The following is a 25,767-nucleotide window of genomic DNA, read 5'->3' on the forward strand; positions in this document are numbered from 1 at the left end:
TTTCTCACTTAAAAACATATTAAAACTACTTTATTCCCACTGATCACAGCAAATATAGCTGCAAGGCAGAGAAAGGATAGTGAAGCTCCGCCCAACGCACGTCAGAAACACTTTTGCACTGCGCAGCCAGAGCAGCAAAGCTGCTTCAGCCGCGCGTCAGAACTAACTGGTACAAGCAGCAAAAATGAAGCAGCAGACGCGATTTTGCTGCTCTTGCTGCGTCCGGTGTGAACGTAGCATAAGAGTGAAACACAGGTGAGGCTGCATCAATGCGCGCAGTTACGAAAAACGCTCCAATATTTTTGAAGTTTGGACACTGATGTTGTTTTTTAACAATGCCTAAGGTGGAAAAAAAAACAAAAACAAAATATAGCTCAGAAAAAGAACTGTGGCTTATTTTAACTTGAGCATCAGTTTAAATATTTTTTATAGATTTTTACGTCATTTTAGGTTTATAAATGTTACATTTTGTTATATGCACTGATCTGAAAAAAGTGGAAATTATCTGCTTTATAAATGTTTTGTGGTCATCAAAATGCTTCAGTGTTATTCTATGGGTCAGAGTTTAATAAAGCATTTGGCACAATTTGCAGAGATTTGGAGACGGTGGCGACACCAACAGTTCAAAGCCCCACAGCTCTGGAACTGTTGGAGCTAGAGCTCTGAACTTTTCTGCTTTTGTGGCTGACATGATGTAGAACAAATTTAATGCAATGAGAAATGCCTTTTACTCAAACATGTCTTTATTACTGCTGTTCAAATAAGACCATTTATTTTTGAGAATAAAAACTTTGAGTCATGTTTGACCTGATGCAGCTTGGACTGTTTTTTACTCACACTATTTTCATTAATATTTTCAGAAACTAGAAGGTGTTGCTTTTAAATGATGTATCACAGTTGCTCAGTTATTTGCTTTTCCATTTATGTATGCAAAATAGGTTAGGATTACTTTAAATTAGGTGGGTGTTAAAAGGTTAAAAATGTGTGATTGGCCTAGTCAAATCCCAGATCCTTATTTTGTCTCACGGATGGAAGGAAGCAGAGGTGTCAAGTAACGAAGTACAAATACTTTTGGTATCTATACTTTACTTCATTACTTATTTTTCTTCCTACTTCTGACTTCTACTCATTACATTTTCACACAAGTATCTGTACTTCCTATTCCTTACATTTTTAAATCAAACATTACCTGTCATGTGCTCCATCCAATGCAGATCATTGGCTCCACCCACATCTAGTGAAAACTAGTGTAATTGGATGAGTCATATAACGCAAACACTCATTGGTTAGCTAAAGGAAATCATCAGAAGCAAGCAGGTGTTCTTCAAACTGCTAACGTGAATTGTCTATGCCATGCTACAATGTGGGATTCGGAAAAAGATGTTGAAATGTCTGAAAGGTCGGACGCAGGCGAGAGCGTATCGGGAGACGGAGACCAACCAGACCTCCCTCATCCTTGGCCCTATCTCAGAGGATTTATAGAAATAGTCAAAAAATCGAGCTTTTAATTCATATAGCGGCATCTGGCTGTTTTTTAAAGGTTACTTTATACTTTTATACTTTCAGTAGTTTTTGGAGCATACTTTTTCACTTTTACTTGAGTAAAGAGGTCAAGTTGATACTTCAACTTTTACCAAAATGTTTTTATATTCTATACTATATACTTCTACTTAAGTATCAAATGTGGGAACTTTTGATACCACTATAAGGAACAAATTCGCAAAAATTTCCTCTCAGTACTCATTTTTGCTAAAGAATGATAAATTAGCGATTAGCGAGGTTATGTTCACTTAATCTTAAAAAGCTACTTTTGCTGCTTTCTTCTGTTTATTGAGAAAAAAGTTCTTTGTCTGTAATTGATTACAGAATTTCTTTTCCAGAATTATCCAGATAAACAAGCGTCCTATTTTGGCCTTCTCTCTAATGTAAACAGAAGATGTGGCTAACTCTGTCAATGTCTTCCCATCTCGTTGCTCAGGTGTTCGACCCGCTGAGGATGCTAACCATGGAGAGGCTGTTGCTCTGCATGATGCTGGCGGTTTCCATGGCGGTGCGGGCGCAGATCTGTCCGAAGCGCTGCGTCTGCCAAATCCTGTCACCTAACCTGGCGACGCTGTGCGCAAAGAAGGGTCTGCTGTTTGTTCCGCCGAACATCGACAGGCACACGGTGGAGCTACGGCTGGCCGACAACTTTGTGACAAGGTGACGAACGCTTGAGTGCCAATGAGATTCAATTCTATTCAGTTTATTTCTATAGCTCCAATTCACATCATGTCATCTCAGGTCACTTTTCCAGTTCACCAGATCATCCAGTCAGATTGATTCAAAGTTTTCTATCTAAGGAAAACCAGCTGATTGCATCGACTCATTGACTCTTCAGCAATCCCTCACACTAAGCATGCTTGTAGCGACAGTGGAGAGGAAAAACTCCCTTTGAACAGGAAGAAACCTCCAGCAGAACCAGGCTCAGTGTGAGCGGCCATCTGCTGAGGCCCACTGGGGTTCAAGGAGACAGAAGCAGACATAGAAAAAGAACCATAGATACAAAAGGCAACTGTCAACCAGCTCCACAGGCCCCGTCCAGGAAACACACAGCTGCTCCCATGTCAGAGGATGAAGAGAGCACATCCAGTTAGTCACAGTCAGAGAAACAGGACTACACTGGAAAACAGGCCAAGCTCCAACATCTAGAAACAAAGGTGTTGATGGCAGCAGCACAGCTGATATTTCTCTCCAGAATGGAGCGGCTGTCTGCCACATAGTTGGCCCCCATGGTCAGAGTCGCTAGTTTTGCAGGGAAGTGTTGGCGTGGGGGGTTACAGCAGTGCGCTTGTGCTCTGAAAAGGCAGCATACCTTGTTTGAATCCCACTGCCTCCACTCTGGGTCCCTGAGCAAGACCCCCGATTGCTCCCCGGGTGCTGCACAATGGCAGCCCACTGCTCCCCAAGAGGATGGGTTAAATGCAGAGGTAAATTTCTCTAATGTGAGATCAATGAAGTTCAATTCTTATTATTTTACCCGGGTGTTTATACCGGGTCACCTGATTGGAGACTGGGTGAAAAAGAGAGGCAGGTTCTCCTGAAATCCCCACCGCCTCATTACTACAATGAACATGGACCACAGATTGAGTTCTGGGAGCAGAGACCTGCAGGATCCTATTGGGAGATAAATCAGTGATGGATGGAAGGCAGAGACGGTTCTGCTGCTGCTGCAAACCCAGACGCCTCTGGATGGAGAGAAACCTCATCAGAGTAAAAAAACAAAGAGATTTTTCCAGTCATGGTTGGTTCAAAGCCACTGAAGCAGCTCCAGGCTGTCTCCTGGCGGACGCCACGCTAGAGGGAGCCGTAACAAATGTGGGACCGAGCTGGGAAGGATTTATATGAAATTTATCTTGCATATTGATAGATGTTTGCATCTTCAGTCCTCTGTGAGTTTGGATCCTCCTGCTAGAAAAACAAACAGATGTTTGCTGAAGCTGCTCCGCTGAGGCGGATCATATCTGATGCTCTGAGTGTTTAATTACGCTGAACTCCTTTGTTTCAACAGCGTTAAAAGAAAAGACTTTGCCAACATGACACGGCTGGTGGACCTGACCTTATCCAGGAACACCATCTCCTTCATTACACCTCATGCCTTTGCAGATCTGGAAAACCTCCGAGCTCTACACCTCAACAGGTACGCCGTCCCTCCAGACCGCCGCAGCCTGATGGGGGAAATAAAACCTGCAGATTGTTCAGGGGTTTGTTTGTTTTTTCTTTCATGTCGCAGCAACCGGCTGACGAGAATAGGCAATGACACGTTCAGCGGGATGTCGAAGCTACACCACCTGATCCTCAACAACAACCAGCTGGTGCTGATCCATCAGGGAGCGTTCAACGACCTGCTGGCGCTGGAGGAGCTGGACCTCAGCTACAACAACTTGGACTCCATTCCGTGGGAGTCTATTCAGGTCAGCCCGCTCTAAACACACCAAACTCCTATTTCTGGATGTTTAAAGACGTTTGTGTTAAAATATTAACCTACTTTAAATGAAATGTATATTTTTCTTCTGTTTGTGCAGAAAATGACGAGTCTCCACACGCTGAGTTTAGACCACAACATGCTGGATTACATTCCAGAGGGAACCTTCTCCCTTCTGCAGAAACTCAACCGGCTGGACGTCACCTCCAATAAGCTTCAGAAGCTCCCACCAGACCCTCTCTTTCAGCGGGCGCAGGTACTTCATCGCATTATTTTAACGCCAGAGGCGATCTAGGTACCAGATCTCCTGCGCATGCCACTGATGTTACGCTATCTGAGTGTTTCCACCACTGATCTCTATTTATCCACTGGATTGCTGATAGACCAAAAAAACTGAAGACACCTGCTGCCATCTTGGTACTCCCCACTCTCATGGAGTTGCGCCAAAAAAATCCCTGTAATGTAATTACCATAAAAATATAATAAAGACATGTATATTACAGTAGTAGCCATTCAAAATTTCCCCACTTTCCTTGATGGGTCCTTGGCTGGTTTCTTGGCTGGCCCTTGGTTGGTCCTTGGCTGGCCCTTGGTTGGTCTTTGGCTGGCCCTTGGTTGGTCCTTGGCTTGTCCTTGGTTCGCCCTTGGCTGGTTCTTGGTTGGCCATTGGCTTGTCCTTGGTTGGCCCTTGGTTGGTCCTTGGCTTGTCCTTGGTTGGCCCTTGGCTGGTTCTTGGTTGGCCATTGGCTTGTCCTTGGTTGGCCCTTGGTTGGTCCTTGGCTTGTCCTTGGTTGGCCCTTAGCTGTTTCTTGGTTGGCCATTGGCTTGTCCTTGGTTCGCCCTTGGCTGGTTCTTGGTTGGCCATTGGCTTGTCCTTGGTTGGCCCTTGGTTGGTCCTTGGCTTGTCCTTGGTTGGCCCTTAGCTGGTTCTTGGTTGGCCATTGGCTTGTCCTTGGTTGGCCCTTGACTGGCCCTTAGCTGGTCCTTGGTTGGCCCTTGGCTGGCCCTTAGCTGGTCCTTGGTTGGCCCTTAGCTGGTTCTTGGTTGGCCATTGGCTTGTCCTTGGTTGGCCCTTGACTGGCCCTTAGCTGGTCCTTGGTTGGCCCTCAGCTGGTCCTTGGTTCGCAATTTGCTGACCCTTAGCTGGCCCTTGGTTGGTCCTTGGCTGGTCCTTGGCTGATCCTTGGCTGGTCCTTGTCTGGCCCTTGGCTGGTCCTTGTCTGGCCCTTGGTTGGTCCTTGTCTGGCCCTTGGTAGGCCCTTGGCTGGTTCTTGGTTGGCCATTGGCTTGTCCTTGGTTGGCCCTTGACTGGCCCTTAGCTGGTCCTTGGTTGGCCCTCAGCTGGTCCTTGGTTCGCAATTTGCTGACCCTTAGCTGGCCCTTGGTTGGTCCTTGGCTGGTCCTTGGCTGATCCTTGGCTGGTCCTTGTCTGGCCCTTGGCTGGTCCTTGTCTGGAACTTGGTTGGTCCTTGTCTGGCCCTTGGTTGGCCCTTGGTTGGTCCTTGGTTGGTCATTGGCTGGTCCTTGGTTGGTCCTTGGCTGGTCCTTGGTTGGTCCTTGGCTGGTCCTTGGCTGGCCCTTGGTTGGTCATTGGTTGGTCCTTGGCTGGTCCCCTTCACTTCCTTTTTAAACATCAATCTTTGTACTAAAATATTCTCTCTGTCATGATTTGTGGACATTAAGATCTAAAGAGATCTTAATGAGCTCCTGGTCAGACCCTGTAATTCAGAGAAAGGGTGGAGTCAGAGTAACGAAATCTGCACAGGCAGGAGAAGGCCAACGGCTGGAAGTTGGAGGGGATTTTGCTGCCATTCGATGGCTGTTTGGCTGGGAGGGGCTGTTTTGAATGGCTGCTACTTTACATCATCAATTCAGCACTTTTGGCGCATCATCAGATATTCTGTGTGTGTAATAGTCCTAATATCTGACTAGAGTGTTATTATGTTCCGTTAACACTCTAATTTTGCTGTGATGATTTGTATAATATGTTATATTACATGGTTTATGGACTTCATAGCATTTATACTGACTATACAAGGTGATGTGTCTATTTCTTCCCTTAAATGACAATAATCTACTGATGCTATGAAACAGCAAGTGTGCCCCTGGCCACCCCACTGGTGGCGGCACTGGTGTAATCCAGGCCCAGGAAGTTTTCCTTCATCCTGGTCACATAAGCAGTTAATTGGTTCCCAGTCTGTGGAAAGTCTTTTTATTTTCTTGACCTCGATTTTTCCCCCTCTGATTATAAATGTCTCTTGGTTGTTGACGTACGGACCTGGCCCTGGAAGCTGTCCCTCGCTCTGTAAATCTTGCAGGTTCTCGCTACATCCGGGGACATGACGCCGTCGTCCTTCGCGCTGTCGTTCGGGGGAAATCCTCTCCACTGTAACTGTGAGTTGCTCTGGCTGAGGAGGCTGAAACGAGAGGACGACCTGGAGACGTGTGCCACACCTGAGCACCTGGCGGGTCGCTACTTCTGGTCCATCTCTGAGGAGGAGTTCCTCTGTGAGCCCCCCCTCATCACCAGATTCTCCCACGAGATGAGGGTCCTGGAAGGACAGAGAGTTGCGCTCAGGTACAGGCCACTGTCTGAAAATGGTTTGAAATGGTCAAGACTTGTTTGGATCACCGGTAGAGGAGTGGAAAGAGTCTTAAATCTTTCTTCACTTTTAGTCTAATCAGGGTATTCTCCATCTGAACACTTAGGACACATTAAATCTTTCATTTATTCATTGGCAAAAATAATCCTATATTTGGAAGAAGGTCTGAAAACAGCTATCATTGTTGGAGGGGAAACAAATGAGGCAAATTATGTTGATATAAACTTTATTTTAAGAAATGTTCATTTATTCTTAGATCAGTTATTGCAGAGCAGGCGTTTATCTCCTCCTTACTTTGTTGACTGAGCTCTAATGATGTTAGTTTGTCCATTATTGGTTTAAAGTTACGTATTAAAATGATTTTGGAGTGTTTTGGACAGAATCCTGATAGAGAATCAATCCGAGGAGGTGAGAGATTATGGTGATGGTAAAGAGGTTCTCCATCTTCAAGGACATTTAGATAAATTATAACTAGAAACATGAATAAAAGCCACCGGAGGGAGGAGGAGACGGCTCTAATAATAATCCGTTTAGGAGAAGGGTGCACTTTTTTTTTTTACTAAAACATTTTTTTAAATTAACGATAGACCAAATTTGAATATAAATAAAAGTTTTAACAAAATCTTTTGTGATTTCAGATTTTACAATTTTTTGTTACGACAGAGTGTTAGGGCCAGGCTAGAGATTTATTAATTTTTTTCATTTTGAGAATAAAGTCGTAACATTACGAGAATAGCTCCACCAATCAGGAACCTGAGTCCATCCTGCTCAGTTTGATGCTGTTGCTAAAAGATTTCCTTTTTTGTCAAACTGATGCGCTGTCATAAAATAAAAACTTTATTCTCATAATTTTAAGAATTTATTCTCATAATGTTATGACTATTCACGTTGTGACTTTATTCTCGTAACTTCATTTATTTATTCTCTTAATTTTATGATTATTCTCATTGTGACTTTATTCTCTTAATAATACGCCTTTATTCTCATAATTTTATGAACAGTCTTGTTCCAAGTTTATTTTCTTAATATTGCGAGTTTATTCTCATAATGTTACGACTTTATTCTCGAAATATAACAAAAACAGAAATCGCTAGCCTGGCCCTAATACTCCGTCGTAGTTTGTTAATACAATTGTATGGTGAGAAATTTGCCCCCATTTTATTGAAAGCAATATTGGAATTTCAAGAAAGGACATTTTAAGAAAATGTATTAAAAAAGGGAACTTAAATCTTTTGAGAGTAATTTGTAACAAGTATGTGAAAGCAGCATTTCTATTGTTTTGTGCGTGGACCAATAGAAACGAGTCTGCTCCTCATTGACGTTATCAACAATGTTTCTATTGGTCGGTGCTCAGACCACCAAGTGTAGCGAGGGAAATTTGGAAAATAGGATTTTAAAATAATGCAAATTTTAAGAAATTTTAAGAAATATATTATAGCAAACAGTAAAAATATCGGTTTAAGTTTCTTTTCTGAAAGTGATTTTTCTTTCAGTTCCCTTTTGTAAACATGTTCTTTGCTCTGAGTAATATTGGAATATATTTCCCTCCATAATTATGTTTCTTGTCAAATAAGATTCTGAGTTTAGAGTTGAAGCAAAATGCAAAGTGTTGGAGTGAAAGAACAGGGGGGGGATTTACCATTAGACAATACTAGGCAGTTGCCTAGGGCCTCAAGTTCCTGGGGGCCCCATAAAACTCTGTTTATATTTATGGTTAATACAACTATTCCTTCTTTGTGCACATTAATTATGTTTTTGATAAAAATCCTTTGGCTAAAATGCCATCAGAATGATGATAATATTATGTGTGTCTCAGCTTCTCAGATCAGAGGGCCCCATGCCTGTCTTTGCATAGGGCCCCAAATTTGCTAAATCCACCCCTGCCTGCTTGTTTAGCTCCTCTTCTGCCAGAGAACAGGAAGGGTTTGGTCTAAATGTAGGTTATTTGCGGCGTCTGTCAAAGATTTTAGCTGTTTTCTTGTCTTCCTTTTCTGTTGTTTAAGGTGTAAGGCCAGAGGGGATCCAGAACCGGCCATTCACTGGATTTCTCCTGAAGGCAAACTGGTGTCTAACTCCTCCAGAACCCTGGTCTACAACAACGGGACTCTGGACATCCTAATCAGCACTGTGAAAGACACGGGCTCCTTCACCTGCATCTCGTCCAACCCCGCCGGGGAAGCCCACCAGACCGTGGAGCTGGTCATCATCAAACTGCCTCACATCTCCAACAACACCAACAACATCCAAGAACCAGACCCCGGTTCGTCCGACATTTCCACGTCCACGCGGGGCGGCGCCAACGGCAGCAATGTGACGGGTGACGTGAAGGGCGGAGCCGACAAGCGGGTGGTGACGGCGGAGGCCACGTCGTCCACCGCTCTGATCAAGTTCAACTTTCAGCGGAACATCCCCGGCATCAGGATGTTCCAGATCCAGTACAACGGCAGCCAGGACGACTCGCTGGTTTACAGGTAGGAGAGAGGGCGTCGGCGAGAGCGGGCCCGCCGTCTGAGCGAGGCGGCTCGGATTTCAGCGCATTAGACCGAACTTTAGGTCAAAAGGTTAAAGGGATCCACCGTTAGCGCTAACTTTAGACTTTATCTGAGCAACATTTGTTTTCAATCATTGATGCTCTTTAGCATGAATGGATTTTAGAAATATTTAGTCACAAAGACTTTCAGTGTTGTTTACCCTGCAGTGCATTCTGGGTAAATGACATATGCTAGGTTCTCTAACGCTAAAACCATCCAGCTAAAACAGCAAAGAGTAACGGTAAAACTTTTCAGTTAAAATTGATGATGATGTAGAAATCACAAGAGGTGATGAAGATGAGGAGGAGCAAACGGAGGAAGAGGGCGGAGTTGGCTGAAGGTGCTGCTGCTAGCAGAAGCTAATCCAGATGGTTACAAAAACTCTATTGACCAGAAAAAAGTTTTGTTGACAAAACAAAACTTGATTAACTCCATAATCTAACCCTTCTGCTGGAGGTTTCTTCCTGTTCAAAGGGAGTTTTTCCTCTCCACTGTCGCTACAAGCATGCTTAGTGTGAGGGATTGCTGAAGAGTCAATGAGTCGATGCAATCAGCTGGTTTTCCTTAGATAGAAAACTTTGAATCAATCTGACTGGATGATCTGGTGAACTGGAAAGTGACCTGAGATGACATGATGGGAATTGGAGCTATAGAAATAAACTGAATAGAATTAAACAAAACTAAATTCTTAAAGCTTTCAGGTTTGCCTCTCAAAACTACAGGAGGTCCACAAAAAGAAAAAGAACCGTTGCATTTTATTTTTCAAAGATCAGCCACCCAAGAAAAGACCAACCAGATTTAGAGAGAATATGCAGAACAGCTCAGTTATCCTGGAGGGATATAAGAGGAACCAGAGGGATGTTCTGATTTTATTATTACTTATCTTAATCGTGTATTCTTAGTTTGGTCCATTGAATATGTTTAAATCAGGGGTCACCAACCTTTTTAAGGCTGAGGGCTACTTCATGGCTACCGAGTCATAGGAAGGGCTACCAATACTGACCTATGAACTGGAGGGATCAGTGTTCACCTACAGTAAATCTCATCCATAAAAACTCTTTTTTATTCTTATTTTATTCTTTTATTCATTTCTAATTTTCTTTTTAATATTGTCATTTTGAAACCACTGAAATATGATGAAATAGTTAACATGATGAAATAATACATAAATGATTAAAAAGAAGAGCAACAGAATAAAAAAAAAATTAAACTTAACCCACTGAGTGAGTTCTTCTGTTTTCAGAAGACGAAGAGGGGCCCCCATGTGGTCCTTGAGGGCGCCTTGGTGCCCGCGGGCACCGCGTTGGTGACCCCTGGTTTAAAAACTTAATTTACATCACATCTACCGGAATCAAACATCCGCTGAAATGCTGTCTCCTGCCATGGTGAGTTTTTATAGAATCTAATGAAGGTCTGAATAGTTTAGCTGTTTTGTCAATTGTAAAAAAAAAATTAGTAGGGCCCATTCTTCTTTACTTCATTTCTCTGAAAATCACCAGAATATAGAAAATAATGGATATTGTGAGAAAAACTTTCCACATAACTACAGATCACTTATTGTTATTCAGTAATATTTACTATGCTATAAAAAAAATCAACATTTTACAACTTTGTTTCAGTTAAATCCTCTGAAAACCTCCAACCTATAGCTGCGCCTGTCCTCATCTCACCCTGACAGGGGCTGCATGTACAGATTCTTTCAAAATCTCACTCCCAGGTTTGGTGAAGAGTTGGCAGCCCTGATGATGTCTAGCGGGAAGTTCTCCCTGATGTTGGTCTCCTCTTTGCAATCCACGGATAAAAAGTATGAGGTGTTTGAGTAGATACTTTTTGTCCCCATCCACAGTGGGGACTTATTGCACGTTAAAAACTAGTATTACATAACTCATTTCTTTTCTCCAAACTACTCTGCCACCTATTGTAACCTACCGTCCATCTGCCTGTGGATTGCCTATACCTTTTAAATAAGATTAAAAATACGTTCAATCCTTAAAAAAAATTTCCGATGAAGTTAGAAGAAGATCTTGAATGTGCTTTCTGATTTAACAGAGTACTGTGTGTACGGTATCAATGTCATCAATAAAGCATGTTTCTAGTTCAAGGAAAAAGAAACATTTCTCGTTTTAGTGCAATGGCATCTGTTCATCTATGCTATCTTGCATTTCTCTTGTCTTTGGGTGGGGCATTGATTGCCGATCAGAACCTCTGCCAGCACAAAGGAGCATCTCATTGATTCTTCTTCTTCACTACACAAACAGGGAGCAGAGCAACAGAACAGATGGAAAGATGAACAGTAAATTGGAATATAAGGAGGACAACGGGGAGGTAGAGCGCTGAAACATGGAGGCAAAGAGACTAATAGACGAGGAGAACTTGGCCCCGTTGTTGTGGATAAAGCACTTATTTTTCAGGTTCAGTGAGAGTTTATTGATTTTCCACACATTGACATTTTTCGTCTTCACCTCCTCAGCATTACTCAGCCTGGGTGTGAGGAGTTCAATATGTTTCCAGCTAACTATGAATTAAATACATCGGTTCAAAGCCTTACAGGAAAATAGTCCTGGTTATTCAAACCCTCTGGACCTTTGATCTGCAGAAAGGCTGAGATGCATTGGTTATAATAGGCGATTGTGTGCTGAAACCTGACCAGAAAACTCATCCATCCCTCCATCCTTAGCGGGGTTATGGCTGCACAACCGCACACCAGGAGCTCATTGGGTTTTGCTCAAAGAAGAAACGTGAGATTAGTTGGTGAATACTGATACAGCGCCGGAGTTTTGGCACAGGTTGTCCTGCTTATTGTATTTCTCTTCCGGTGCTGGGCCCGCTGCCCAGTCGGTCACACAGAAAATCAACCACGTCAACACAAAAGGAAGAGTTTGCCTTATTAAAATGCAATAAAAGAGAGAAATATTGAGATGTTCAGGTTGAGAAACCTGATGAAATCCATCATTATAGGACAAGCCAAGAAGTGGTGTGTCGCTAAAATGGTTGGACAAGTCAAATTCACTCAATTCAGTAAGTTTTTATAGCTCTACTTTACAACACATGTCCTTTCAGGTCACTTTATACATCCAGATTAGTAGATATCAGCTTGGATTCATTTCATAGACTCCACAGCACTGAGCATGCATGAAGCAACAGTGGAGAGGAAAAACTCCCTTTTAAGAGCAAAAAAGAAAAACAAAAAAACAGTGGAGTCACAGCCAAAAAGCAGAAAAGGCATAAAGTTAGAGGTTGAACTAACAAATACAACAGAATGGGAGGATAGAAAATAAAGAATAAAGCAGAGTGAGGAAAAGAGGTCCCTATGTCCTCCAGCAGTCTAAGCCTATAGCAGCATAACTAACCATGCCACTCTAACTATAACCAAATAAATATAGTAGCCCCTCCCTCCTGCCATCTTCCAGCAGTGACGTCACGGTGCGGTTAGCCTAGCGCCATTCTCCCCGCTTTCCAAGCTAAATCAATGGGAACTACTAGACACATCTGCAATCAACAACAATTATTGAAGATTTCCAGAGGACTTCACCATTGAAATTCACCAGAGCTATAGTGAAACTGACAATGCCCACGTGCATGGCAGCTGGATGCTGGAATACATCGGGTAAAAGTGAAAAAAAAAGAGTTATTCCACCTTTCTGATTCCTGATCCTCCACGGACGGGTTGGTCGTTGGATCGCCAACTTGAAGAGGGAGGATTTGCCATCGAACTTCTGGCCAGAGAAAAAACCCGTAATATGTAGCCAACATTTGGAAGAAGAATGTTTTCAAGATGACTTGGATAATAGCGCGTTGTGACAAACACCAGATACAGCACTGGGACTTGATCAACAGCCGATACCGCACCGTGACAATGTCACTAACCAGTAGGTGGCAGTAGTGTTCTTTGACAAACATGGATGCCTCCAGTAAAGCACATTCACATGAAAATTAGTCTGAATTAAAAACACTTCTCACAGCCTGTGAGGAAGCAGATTCCTTCCCTAAACCTCTGCTGCTGTGGAAACTCTAAATACTGAAGGAAAACAACGATCCAAAGGTTTTCCTTCTCCCTGATCTCCTCGGATTTCCTCCCTTCCTTCTGTCCACATGTTCACCTGCTGCGATTTTATTTCTGTTATACCTCTCAAAGTGTTTCTTCTGTGGCTGTTCTTCACTCCATCAGATCCATCAAGCCACAGGGACTGGTTCCCATTTGATAGGTACAAAAGAAAGAGTAAGAAAAGTTACACATCAGTTGTTTTTTTGTAATTCAGAGTTAAAGAATGACTCAGAGCTTTGAGAAAATGGCTGCCTGTCCCTCGCTTTTCCTAGCGGGAAGTACTCTATCCCTGCCAGCAGCCCCTGGGGGCCCTCTACATCACCCAGATCAGCTGTGCTTAAAGCATGAAAACCATGTCTCCTGTTTCAGTTCTGATTGACACCAAACATAAAGCAGAACAAACATCTGGGCGTTATTTTTAAAAGCTTCTGGGGTTTTAAGGTCAAACTGTGAGCAGAAGAGAAGATCCCACAGTGAGGAGGAGCTGGGTGTGGTTTCACTGCGCAGAAGGAGCTCAGGGATTTACCAGAAAGTCAAAAAAAGATGTTACAGTTTGCAGAGATAATGTATGAAAGGAGGAAACCACTGCATGATGAGTTAGCTAATGCTGCTAAGCTCTGCAGATGGATGCTGAAACACCTCGGATATCTGGGACGACTTCAGCAGTTCGCTGTTCTGACATCTGTGCTGCTGCACGCTGCATTAATGAGACCGGCCTAAATTTAGACTCCATTTCCCTCTTGGTAAAAAAAAAAAAAGCAAACACATTAAAAGTTTCCTCTTAGCCAAGTTTCCTTATATCACATTTATCATAATTCATTAATGTTATACACTCCGGATACGCAGCTTAGGAGGGAAATATATACCTGAAAAAATACACTTTAAGTCTGTGTTTTAAAGGATGAAGGTGTCATTGTTCGCTTTCATTTGGTAAAATCATGGCACCGAGTCGCCATCCATCACTTCGGACGGTAAAAAGAAATGTTAAATACTTCCAATATTTACATAATTGTTATGAATGAAGCCAAACAGGAAGTTCGGCTGAATAAGGTGGATCTTTGACATTCATGCAATCGAGGCTCATCCATCTGGGAAGCAGCCAATCAGCATCTCAACCTGCCACCAACAAGCATCTGAGTTGGATCACAAGTCACACTTTTGCTGAGTTTGAATCCGGCGGCTGCGTCCTCTGAAAGGCAAATTCATCCGATTACATCATAGCACGCCGAGGCCTGTTCGGACTCCAAGACTCCTCGTTATGCGGCTGACAATTCCGTCCTTTTTTTGCCCGTTTTGAAGGACGGGTCTGCTGTATCCTCCATAGCCTTGGTTATCCCATGATTTATCACGAGCCCAAGCAAACCGGCTCCTCCGTGCTCAGAGGAAAAAGGGAAATGGCGCCAAACAGTGGTGAATATTTGAAGTGCAGTGCAATATAATCCAAGTCTGTGAATGGTTCCGTCTGAAAAGAATAAAAATAGTTGTTAATGGTGATAGAGTCAGATATGTTGCGGGATTACTGAAAGGTTTTCTCTGTTACTGTGGAAATGGGTTTGGCTGATATTGAAGCCCAGATTATAATATCTCTGCAGTGTGGGGACTGATATCTGAGACGACGGTACTGCTGCTAAAGCTCCTTGGAAATGTTATAAACACTCAGAACGGCAGTGAGAAGTTTTGCATTCATTCTTTGCCTACTTTGTGCGTCAACTATCACGGTTGCTAGGTGACAGAGCGTACAGGCGTTGAAAGGTTGGAGAAGGCTTGACCTGTTTGAATCCATAGCCAAAACTCTTCCAGTCTCCTTATTTTCAGAGACCTCCAGTCCAGACAGACTGGGTCCTTGCAGGATGCGGCCACTAGAATCAAACGCAGCTGCTGTGATGGACAGGTCATTCTCCTCACATAATGTCCATGCGTCTAACTTACACTAGTATCCATTCAAAATGTCCCCACTTAATTTGATGGGCCCTTGGCTGGTCCTTGGTTGGCCCTCAGCTGGTCCTTGGTTGGCCCTTGGCTGGCCCTTGGCTGGCCCTTGGTTGGCCCTTGGCTGGTCCTTGGTTGGCCCTCAGCTGGTTCTTGGTTGGCCCTTAGCTGGCCCTTGGTTGGCCCTTGTCTTGTACTTGGTTGGCCCTAGGCTGGTCCTTGGTTGGCCCTCAGCTGGTCCTTGGTTTGCCCTTGGCTGGCCCTTAGCTGGCCCTTGGTTGGCCTTTTGCTGGCCCTTAGCTAGCCCTTGGCTGGCCCTTGGCTTGTCCTTGGTTGGCCTTTGGCTGGCCCTTAGCTGGTCCTTGGTTGGCCCTCAGCTGGTCCTTGGTTTGCCCTTGGCTGGCCCTTAGCTGGCCCTTGGTTGGCCCTCAGCTGGCCCTTGGTTGGTCCTTGGCTGGTCCTTGGTTGGCCCTTGGATGGCCCTTAGCTGGCCCTCCTTGGTTGGTCCTTAGCTGGTCCCTGACTGGTCTTTGGATGGCCCTTGGTTGGTCCTTAGCTGGTCCCTGGCTGGTCCTTGGATGGCCCTTAGCTGGCCCTTAGCTGGTCCCTGACTGGTCCTTGGATGGCTCTTTGCTGGCCCTTTGTTTGTCTTTGGCTGTTCCTTGGTTGGTCCCCTACATTAACATCTAAAGAGAAGCGCCATCTCCTGGTCAGACCCTGTAATTAAGTGGTGTTTGACTTGGAAGGGCCATTTTGAATGGTTGCTTTGTTATGAGCTCTTTACTTGACAAGATGTAAAAGGCCTGTCTCTGATTGGCTGCTGCTGTGGCTCATTTATTATGCCCTGATAAACATCTGCAAACTTCTAGGTCCTTCAGTTTATATTGAGTTTGCACTTCCTTCAAATCCTTCATTAAAGACATCCTCAGTGGTAGCAGTTGGTGCGTCATGTTCAACATATTGGTCCTTAGTAATAATAATAATAATCTGTGAGTTAAACTGTAGCTTTTCCTTTTTTGTTTTTAAAGCTGTTATCATGCAGACAGATTTCTTCTTCTGTTGTCAGATAAATTTCAGTGCCTCGTAGTGCCTCATAGTTTCACTTCTTTGTGAGTAATCTGACATTTGAATTAGTTCCTATACCTGCAAACTGAAACTCTGAGAGATTTGTTGTTGTAGTTGATTCATTTAGTGAATACAATACATCATTGAAAGTAAGCACAGAAATATCACACATTTCTGAGAAGCAGTCCGTCTTCAAAAGAAACCTCTGGAAATGCAGCTTTGAAGCTGTGACTCGTGGTGACCAGGAGAGCTCCTCCACAAAACCTTCTGCTTTCTTTCTTTCTTACTGAGTTGCTGACATGAAAGCTCTTTTATCCCCTGGAGCGCTGTGTTCGGGGCCTGCAGGCTTTGTCCAAAGTTTAATCAAGTGAAATAGCTCCAAATAGAACAATCCAGAATGGCTGTTCCCTGAATGGAGGCATTCATTTCTCCTGAGACAAAGGCTGAAGCGCCGCAGCAAGAGTCCTTCTTTGTCGCGCGCCGCAGTCAGTGAATCTGCAGCTGCTCACCGCGCACGTCAAAACTGATACAAGCCTTACCTCCAGGGCGAATCCAGGTTTAAGGCACCATGATGGACGCTGGCAGGTAGCCACAAGAAAGACGGAGCAGCCATGACAGACTGGAATGGGAGCTGATGCATGTTCAGATAATTCCCCTGTCTGCTGCAGACATAAAGGAAGTAGAAACACACAGATGCACAGACGGCTGCTGGGGCTGAGGGCTTGGCAGAGCGCAGCAGACAGATTAGTGGAATAGTCTCAGCCAAGGCCGTCATCTGCCCACTGTAGGGCTGGAAAGACTGGCAGCAAGATGCGGCTCACACACAGAGAAATTAGGCCCGATGAATGAGTCTGTTTGGATGGGTTAGCTCAGGGCTCACTCTACTAAACAGGAAGGAGGCCGAAATAAAAGACATACTATAAAAAGGGAAATTATGTGTGTGGGTTCAGAGAAGCACAGCTCAGATCAAATCTCTGCATTCTGATTGGTCCGGTTGGATGGTTCAGCCGCTCAGACCTCTGCATAGATGGAAAACAGTCTGACTTTAACCTCTTTCCCACTGAAAATAGCAGGTTAACTCCTGTTTTTTAATCATGGGTTGACCCACTAACAATCAGCATTTGGCTCCTTCCAATAAAAGCTGGATCTAACCCCTCACTGGCACCTGCATGTTTGGTGACATTATCACGCTGGGTTAGTGTTGATGATGTCACCAATGCGACAGAAATCAGGGACGTAAACAATGGAGAGCCAAATGGAAGGAAGCTAGGGCGTAGTCAGTGTGCTTTATTGTTTCGCTCTGTTATCTATCTGAATCCCTCTAACCAGAGCTGCTCCAAGTTTATCCAATGTAAACAGAGTTGATTCTGCTTGTTAGATCAGAGGCGACTGGCGCAGTGTGTTGACATCCGTTGCGTTGCGTTCAATTGTATCACGTAATTTAGCGGGTTGAACCGGCTCTGGTGTTCCCACAGCATGCCGATCAGAGCCGAGATTTTAAGGCGGGTGACTTGCACTCGTTTGACCCTTTTCTTCCATTATTGTTTCAAGCAAAGAACCATTTTTTTTTATAGTTTAACAAAGTAAATTCTATCCCGGTTGTTTCACTTCCAGCCCAATCCAATCCTTTCGCTCCAGACCAATAATAACGTCCAGCAGACCAATAGAAAGCAGACCAGACAAAAGCCCCACCCCCAGAAGAAGAGAATAAGATCTGGAAAAATCTATTTTACAAAATTAAGTTCTAAAATTAACTCTAAATGAAAACTAATTCTTTGAAATATTAAAAAAAAATAAATCAAAAGACAAATTTAAATTAGAAAAAAAACTGAAAAAAAATCTACAAAAAAATTAAATATAAGAAATTTCTCAATGTTTTATTTCTTGTTTGCATTTTTTGGTAATTTCTATTAACGAAACCTGTTTTCGGATTCATTCCGTATTTTTATCCTATTTTTATCTGTACAGAAGAACAGAACTTTGCCGCGTTTTAGTTAATTTATCTTTGTTCGGATTCCTTCTATTTTTAGTTAATTTTTTTTCATCTGGGTAGATCCAACATTGCAATATGAACATTTTTCATTTTCCTATGAAACCATCATTTTAATGTAACAATTTAGGCTCCAATAGATCCAACAGATGCAGGTTGTTACAGAATTCATCCATAATTTTATTACATTTTGGGGCAACTTTCAGTTCGGCTGCAGAATTTATTATGTTTGTGATCACAATACAACCTGATGCTTTGACCTTTGCTTCACTTTGTTTTCCCCGAGTTTTTCCAAAGCCAATTGAAGTCCAGAAGAAATAATAATAATTGATGCGTCCATCAGCAGGATATTCATTAGTCCTGTTGTTTGGAGATGTTTTTCTGTGTTTCTGAGGGTTTCAGGGTTTTAATGAGTCAGTAAACACCGAGTGTGTCAGCCTTACAGAGGGCAGAATGGCAAAGAGAAAAATGCCTCCCATTACTTAATGCTGACTAATGTGACAGAACCAAAGTCGTTATTAGACCCAAACGAAGCCCGGAAGCGCAGCAATATTAGGGAGATTAATCTCCGCCTGTTCGGACACGTTGTTTTCAAACGTGGCCACTTTCCCTTAAGCCTGCAGGATTTAGTGACATCGGTTCCTGCCGTTAACCTGCAGCCGCCGTCGTCACTCTTACCGTTAATCCATGTGCTCTGCTTAACTTCCTTGTTGCGGTGATTAAAACATCGAGTGAGGAAGATGGAGGAGACGTGGTGGCCATTTAACATTTAGACGGTCCTATTAGCATTCACGGACACACACTGCCGTCAGCTGACCTACTGCTGCATTTATCCCACAGCTCTTAGTGCTGACCGTTAAACCTGAACCAGTGTCCTGACCTCCAAGTCTGAGCCAGATGCTCTGACCTGACTGTGGCCTCTGAGGGCCAAACGCTGAGGCCGGGGGCCCCATTTGGATCAGGGAGGGACTTGATTAACCATCTAATGAGGAAGATCCAGAGCATTTATATGCAGAAAAGGATGAAGCTATGGAGTGAAGTTTGTTCCATAAAAATCTCAGCAAAAAAAAAAAAATATTCAGAAATAAAATTTTGAAAAACTTTGGAATGAAAAAAGGTTTTGAGATCAATTAATTATTTCTTTTTTTGTAGGAGCCAATTATGACTTAGACTTAAACAAACTTGTTGTCCGTTTGTACACACAGAGTGTATAAAAAACAAAACTTTCTTTCTTTACATACAGCTTTCGACATTTTGTGGAATTGTCGAGAACTGTATTAAGTCGCTCCTTGTAGCTGCATACATGTGGTGGATCTGTTTAGTTTCTTGTGATTGGCTTATACAAGGGAGCTTTGCGATTGGTGGCAAACCATTGCCTGCTTAAAAAAATGCATTTTTGTATTGAGGTGCGTCAGGAAAGTCTAAAAGATCCACACACAAATGCAGTGAAGTTTAAAGACCACTTGTTCTTTGTAATTTACTTTATAATTGTTTATGCACCAGGGAATCATGTGCCATGCATGTGTGGATCTTGTCCTGTATGAATCACATTGAGACCAATTTGGCTCCATATATTCATTTTTACTTTATTGTTGATTTGTTTTGAGATATTTTTTTAGTAATTTAGTTTTTCGTTTCTGGGTAGTTATTTAGGTGAATTTGGTTTAGGCTGTCAATGCAGGACCAGCATGCATCTGGGTGGCCGTATGGTTTCTTCCCAGTGAAGCATGGAGGAAAAGTTTGTTTGCTAAAAGAGAAATAAAGCACAAAACTAAATTACTTTACCTGGAAAGACTGATCGCATTTTTTCAGTTCTAAAGTATGAACTCAATTTTATTCCGTTCCTGTTTTTTTTTTATTGAAAAAAAGGAAATCCAGAAATTAACCTTTGAAAAAAATTGTATTTTAAAAAGCAGAAGTAAAGAGAGATTACCTTTCCTCCCTCCGTTGCTTAAATTTTCTGTTTTTATTCTATTTCAAATGTCATTTTATTAACATATTATTTCTAAATTTTTTTGTTTTTAAGTCTGTTTTTACTCCTCTCTCCAGAGAAAAAGCCAGAAACACTGATTTTTATTTTTATTCAAGCATTACTTTTGAAAAGTTTATTTTTTTGTGATTAAAAAATGTTTCTATGACAAATAATGATTATATTTAGTTGTATGTTTTACAATTTTCATACTAATTATTTATTTAATATGTTTCAAATATTATTTATATTATATATTAATATCATTATCTTCAATTCTATTCAGTTTATTTCTATAGCTCCAATTCACATCATGTCATCTCAGGTCACTTTCCAGTTCACCAGATCATCCAGTCAGATTGATTCAAAGTTTTCTATCTAAGAAAAACCAGCTGATTGCATCGACTCATTGACTCTTCAGCAATCCCTCACACTAAGCATGCTTGTAGCGACAGTGGAGAGGAAAAACTCCCTTTGAACAGGAAGAAACCTCCAGCAGAACCAGGCTATTATAACTACGTTTATAATAGCTAACTTTACTATTATACTACTAACTATTTATATATGTTATAAATAGTTAAACAATGAATATTTTATAATATATACTAGAAATTATATAATTATTTTATCTACTTGTTTCACATTTACATTCACATCTTGTATTCTACATTTTTTGTCCTCTATATACACATCTATAAATATACGGATGTTGTGAAAACTGTCCTGACTCTATAACCTCAACATAGATGCTACAGTTTTCTCATTTTCAATCTTTATAAATCACACAAGCACAAATAATGATGTTTATCCTTTTTTACTAAAAAGTTTTTATTTTCTAATAAATCAGATCTCAGTAATAAAAAGAATGAACTTCTGGACGAGCTGAAATGAAGCCAGTTGTCCTTTTCTCCCTCAGGATGATTCCTCCATCAAGCAAGAACTTCCTGGTCAACAACCTGGCAGCGGGGACGCCGTACGACCTCTGCGTCTTGGCGATCTATGATGACGTCATCACCTCCCTGACGGCCACGCGAGTGGTGGGCTGTGTGCAGTTCACCACCGAGTCGGAGTACATGAAGTGTTACTTTATGCAGTCCCAGTTCCTGGGCGGGACGATGATCATCATCATCGGAGGGATAATAGTGGCCTCGGTGCTCGTCTTCATCATAATCCTGATGATTCGCTACAAGGTGGGTCTCTGTCGCCATGCATGATCTTACCACTGCTGCCATGGTTACCAGCGACTGGCTGGTTTGCAATAAACTCCCATCAAGTTGGCACATGATGGATCGATTCAGAATGGAGAGCTTGGAAATAATAATTGGATTCATTTGAGAGGAAAATGTTGATCTGTCACATCAGAGTTTTAATAAACCGTCTGTGATTATTCTAATGAATCTATAAAGTACAAAATGAATCAATGGATCATTAACTGATCTGTTCTCAACTATTTAAACATTCAGTTGTTCAGAAACCATCAAGCTGCAACTCCTCTTCGTCATCTTCCTCCCATGGGTCCAAACTGGATCTCTATCCAGGGAAGGAGAGGAGCTCCAGACTGCTGAGCTGAATCCAGACGGCCTTCAGCCTCACAGACGCCATTATGGGATGATAACCTGATAGCTGGTCAAACTGGGAAACAGCTTCTGGAAAAAAACAACAGAAAACTAAAGTTACACAAATTTAGATGAAGGTGTGAAGTTTATGCATCAGAGAGAAGTAATGATGGATTTATGTTAACCCTGAAGGAGGGCGGGGCCGGTACGCACTCACACCTAAAGGATTGTGGGAAACCGTAACGCTACATTCAGACCACAAGCAGCAGTTTACATGTAAAGTCAATGGTTGACGCACATCAAGGCGCAGCAAAAGGTCCTGCAGCGAGTTATGAGCAGCAGGAGCATCTCCTCATGAGTCTTCTGATCATCTGAGGCGCGTGAGGCGCTGCACAAGCAGCAGCTGCCGGAGTTGGAAAAATTTTATTTTAGCTGCTCGACGCAGGGAGAGAGACACAGCACTGCTGATGCAGACAATTCGATTCCTTATCGATTCTCTTATTGATTCTATCAATGAACTTGGTAAGCGCACGGTGACATTGGTCTACCTTCTCCTGGGTCATTCTATCTCTGCCTGCCTCGGTGAAAACAGAAGGCAGTGAACGGGAGCTGCAGCCTCTGATCCAGCCAGGCTGCCCGTCTCCTCACAGTCATCTACATCTAATGGAGAAGGCATCCGTTTAATGAAAAAGCATTACTGTAAAATTTCATGAAATAAACTCATCTCCCCCTGATTTAAATAAATGAGCGTCACCCTTCCCTCGCTCCCTGAACTGCAGAGCAACTTCGTAGCATGTTTGATAACCTACAGAGAGAAAGGAAACTGGTTTATTTCTACTACTAACCACTAGAGTTGCCTTCCATGATGGTCGTAACTTTAGCTTCTGTCCGGAAAAATCAAAAACATGGCATTTGTAAAAATGTATGCCATGGCGTGAAGGCAGGTGTTTCTGCACGTTGGATGTATTTCCTCCCGCAGATGTTATTGCCACTTTACATCCAAACTTTAGATCGGTTTACCTGATGGGACGCCATTTTTTTTTTTGTTGCTTTTCTAGACTTACGCCTGGTCACGCTGTACCTTCTTACTGAATGCTGTGCGCATAACTTGCGTAAAAAACATGACGTAAGTCGTGCTGCCCAGCGCTAAGCTCTGGTGCTGCCTGGAACCGTTAAGAGAATCGTTCAGCGAGCTGCCAAACGGTGCCATGGAATTGGAACAAACAGAACCGGTTCTGAACAGGAACCGCTTTTCGATTCCCATCCCTATGCAGAGTACTTCAAATGTAGAAACCTGCCGGCAGAATATGTTGGCTTTTATTATCCTGCTGCCTGCAGTTTGTAGCACAGACCTGAAAAACGCTAACATCTACTTCCAGCCGCCACCAACAGGAGGGGAAAACCCTGGAGAGGCGAGCGGGCCTGAGGCAGCTGCTGCTGGGGATTCCCAGTGACAGCGCAGCGCCGGTATGTGGGGGTCTGAGCGGCTCCCACAGAGAAATAATCTTTGAAGGCAGGATGGTAATCTGGATGAACTGACTGCACAGACCATGTTTTCAGGAGGACTTTCTCACTTCAACATAGATTCTAACTACTTTCTACCCGCTGATCACAGCTAAGATAGCAAAGCTGCTCTCTGGCATCGAACACAGGAGCAGCAGGAGCATCTGGACTCACTTTAATGGACGCGCTTTAATGCAGCTCAAATTGCATTCAGTGTGAACAGACCAGCTCACCAGCACCCCCTGGTGTTGTTTCGATTACAGATTCATTCTGATGTTGAACCTTGAAGATAAAAAATCTCAATCTTTTTAATTATGGGAGCAAAGATCCAACATTTGTCTTTTCCTGTTTCCTCAGGTTTGTAACCCAGGTGAGGGAGGTAAAGGTGTTTCTTTGTCGATGACCAACGTCCACTCGCAGACCAACGGGCAGCAGGCGCAGGGATGCGTTGTGACTCCCAGCTCCTCCAAACACGGATCCGTAGGGCTGGACGAGCTCTCCGCGGACTCCAAGAAGAGGAGCGGAGCGTCGGGAGGAGGAGGCAGGGAGAAGGATACCGTCACCCAGTCGTCAGAGTGCTCCCTTCCCTACTGCTCTACGGCCACGTCCGCCCTCAGCCAGAGCTGGGGGGCCCACAGCCCGGCGTCCGGGGCTGAAGACCAGGACAAAGCCGGTGAACAAAGAGCTCCAGCTGGCATCGGGTCACCGACCAACGCCAGCGGCTCCCTGAACAAGTCAAAGCGGAAGCCGGCTCCCAGTAAGCCGGGGTCCTCCGTCTCCAACGCACCGGCCTCCTCTCCCCTCCCCACTTCTTCCACCCCCAGCTCTGCCCTGCTCCCCCCTTCCACCCCATTGGAGAACCTCAACACCAACCGCAATAACTCCACCAGTCTGAACAGAAGCCCAGCCCCCCCCTTTGTTCCCTCCCCCTTCTCCCCCCTCCATCCCGCCTCCAGCCCGGTTCCTTCCATACGATTTAGAGAAACTCCGGTTCTGCGGCGGGCTCCTCGCTCCGGCTCCTCCCTGGCAAAGTACCAGACTCTTCCCACAGAGGAGGGAGGCTGGAACAGGCCTAGGAGGAGGAGGTACTCGTTCAGCGAGGAAGCCTCAAAGACTCACTCGCCCCATCAGAGAGTGGGAGGGGTGACCAAGTTGGGGCGCATGGCGCGGAACAAACGGAGCCAGTCCATGAGCGGGATGCTGCTCTCCAAAGACGAGGACGGAGACTCGGAGAGAGGACGCTGTGAGTCGGACTGGATCTTAGAAAGCACCGTCTAAACATGGCAGCACAGAAACTTGGTTTACTCATCACCCTTTTAAATGTGAGTGTTTTAAGTGTTTGCGGTGCGTTTGGATTTATTTTTACGACCGAAGGCCGAGCCTGTCGGGAGGTTCGTTTTCCATTTTCAGGCACGCCTGAGGGGATTCTTTACGTTTTCTGGATGAAAGTTTGTGCTTTAATGTATATGTTTTTTTTGGGTTATTATTATCAATTTTCTCCACATGTCTTTTTTGTTTTTTGTACTCGTTTTACAGGTTTGTCCTCATTTGGTAAACAGATAACATGCCTTGTCTCGTAGCGTTGGCGTTGTCTTACAGGATCCACTTTATAGCACAAACGGAGAAAAAAACAAAAAATGAGTAAAAATAAGACAATGAGCCTGCCTCATCCTTTCTGAATTCACATTCACCTTATCTGAAAATACCACAAAGGGGATCATCATCATCGGGGGATGGAGAGGAGGAAGATCCGCAGAGCAGGAGGAAAAGCACAGCGTTTTTAAAGTCACGCACTCGCATACGACATCCACCGACTCTGTGGCAGAAAGGACAGCAGTGGTGCCTTCTTTTGCACTAACAGAACCTCCCTAACAGAACCTCTAACTCCACAGGCGAAGGATTGGTCTAAAGGAAGAGACGGATTTCACACATAGCCTTTCTTACCTAACGGAGGGTGCAGACGTTTTCTTGACATATAGAGACAAGAATCAACAAACAGAAGAAAAATTTTAAAGGACCTCTAATCAAATTGTTATTTTTAAAGGAGAAAAGAAAAGGTGATTCTCTTGTGAGCTTTTCACTGACATTGGTATACTTTAGCCCGTGTTCATCACAAGCTCCCAGAAAGCTTCTGTACAGTAAAAAAAAACAACATGTACTGTGTTGTTATGTTGTGTAAAATAAAAACTGTTAAAATAAAAAAAATTCGTTTTTATCTTTATCCTGGTTCATAAAATTGTTTTTATTATAAGAAGGTGTCGCCTGTATCCAACAGAACCGGATGGTCCACTTCTGAATTCAGCTGATCAGTTTATAATCCTAATCCCTAGAAAATGAATTATCTTTTATTTTCACAATTATGAAGTTTAAAGTTAGTTTCACAGCAGAAACTATGAGGCTAAGTGACTGAAACTTTTCCTAGCTGTCCTATAACCAGTAGCGGCGGGTGGAGTTTTCTCCTGGAGGCGCTATAACTTCAAAATAGAGAAAAACCAATCAAATGTATACTTGGGTATCACACCTGTGTATTTATATGAATGCCAACAACAAAAACATTTACAAAAGAGAGTAAAGATATTATTTTGTTTTTTCTTTTTTTATTTTATGTTAAT

At 43.2% G+C, this 25,767-nt stretch overlaps 1 protein-coding gene across 1 annotated transcript; it reads left to right on the top strand.

Moving 5' to 3' along the window:
* The first annotated feature begins 1,967 nt into the window (after positions 1-1,967).
* On the top strand, positions 1,968-25,360 carry lrfn5a (leucine rich repeat and fibronectin type III domain containing 5a). The gene is made up of 8 exons (XM_038304938.1): positions 1,968-2,202; positions 3,551-3,679; positions 3,773-3,953; positions 4,065-4,220; positions 6,283-6,542; positions 8,571-9,038; positions 21,013-21,286; positions 23,513-25,360. The coding sequence occupies exons 1-8, from the start codon at positions 1,997-1,999 to the stop codon at positions 24,431-24,433; spliced, it is 2,595 nt and encodes an 864-aa protein (XP_038160866.1). The 5' UTR covers positions 1,968-1,996; the 3' UTR covers positions 24,434-25,360.
* The last annotated feature ends 407 nt before the right edge of the window (positions 25,361-25,767 follow it).

Source organism: Cyprinodon tularosa, unplaced genomic scaffold (assembly GCF_016077235.1).
Source record: "Cyprinodon tularosa strain WSP-4 unplaced genomic scaffold, ASM1607723v1 ctg549, whole genome shotgun sequence".
In the NCBI taxonomy this organism is placed as follows: Eukaryota; Metazoa; Chordata; class Actinopteri; order Cyprinodontiformes; family Cyprinodontidae; genus Cyprinodon; species Cyprinodon tularosa.

Excerpts from the sequence above, each read along its gene's own strand:
- lrfn5a (XM_038304938.1), top strand. The coding sequence starts at position 1,997 with ATGCTAACCATGGAGAGGCTGTTGCTCTGCATGATGCTGGCGGTTTCC. Across the intron at positions 3,954-4,064 it reads TTCCGTGGGAGTCTATTCAG|AAAATGACGAGTCTCCACAC; the intron begins GTCAGCCCGCTC and ends CTGTTTGTGCAG. Across the intron at positions 6,543-8,570 it reads GGACAGAGAGTTGCGCTCAG|GTGTAAGGCCAGAGGGGATC; the intron begins GTACAGGCCACT and ends CTGTTGTTTAAG.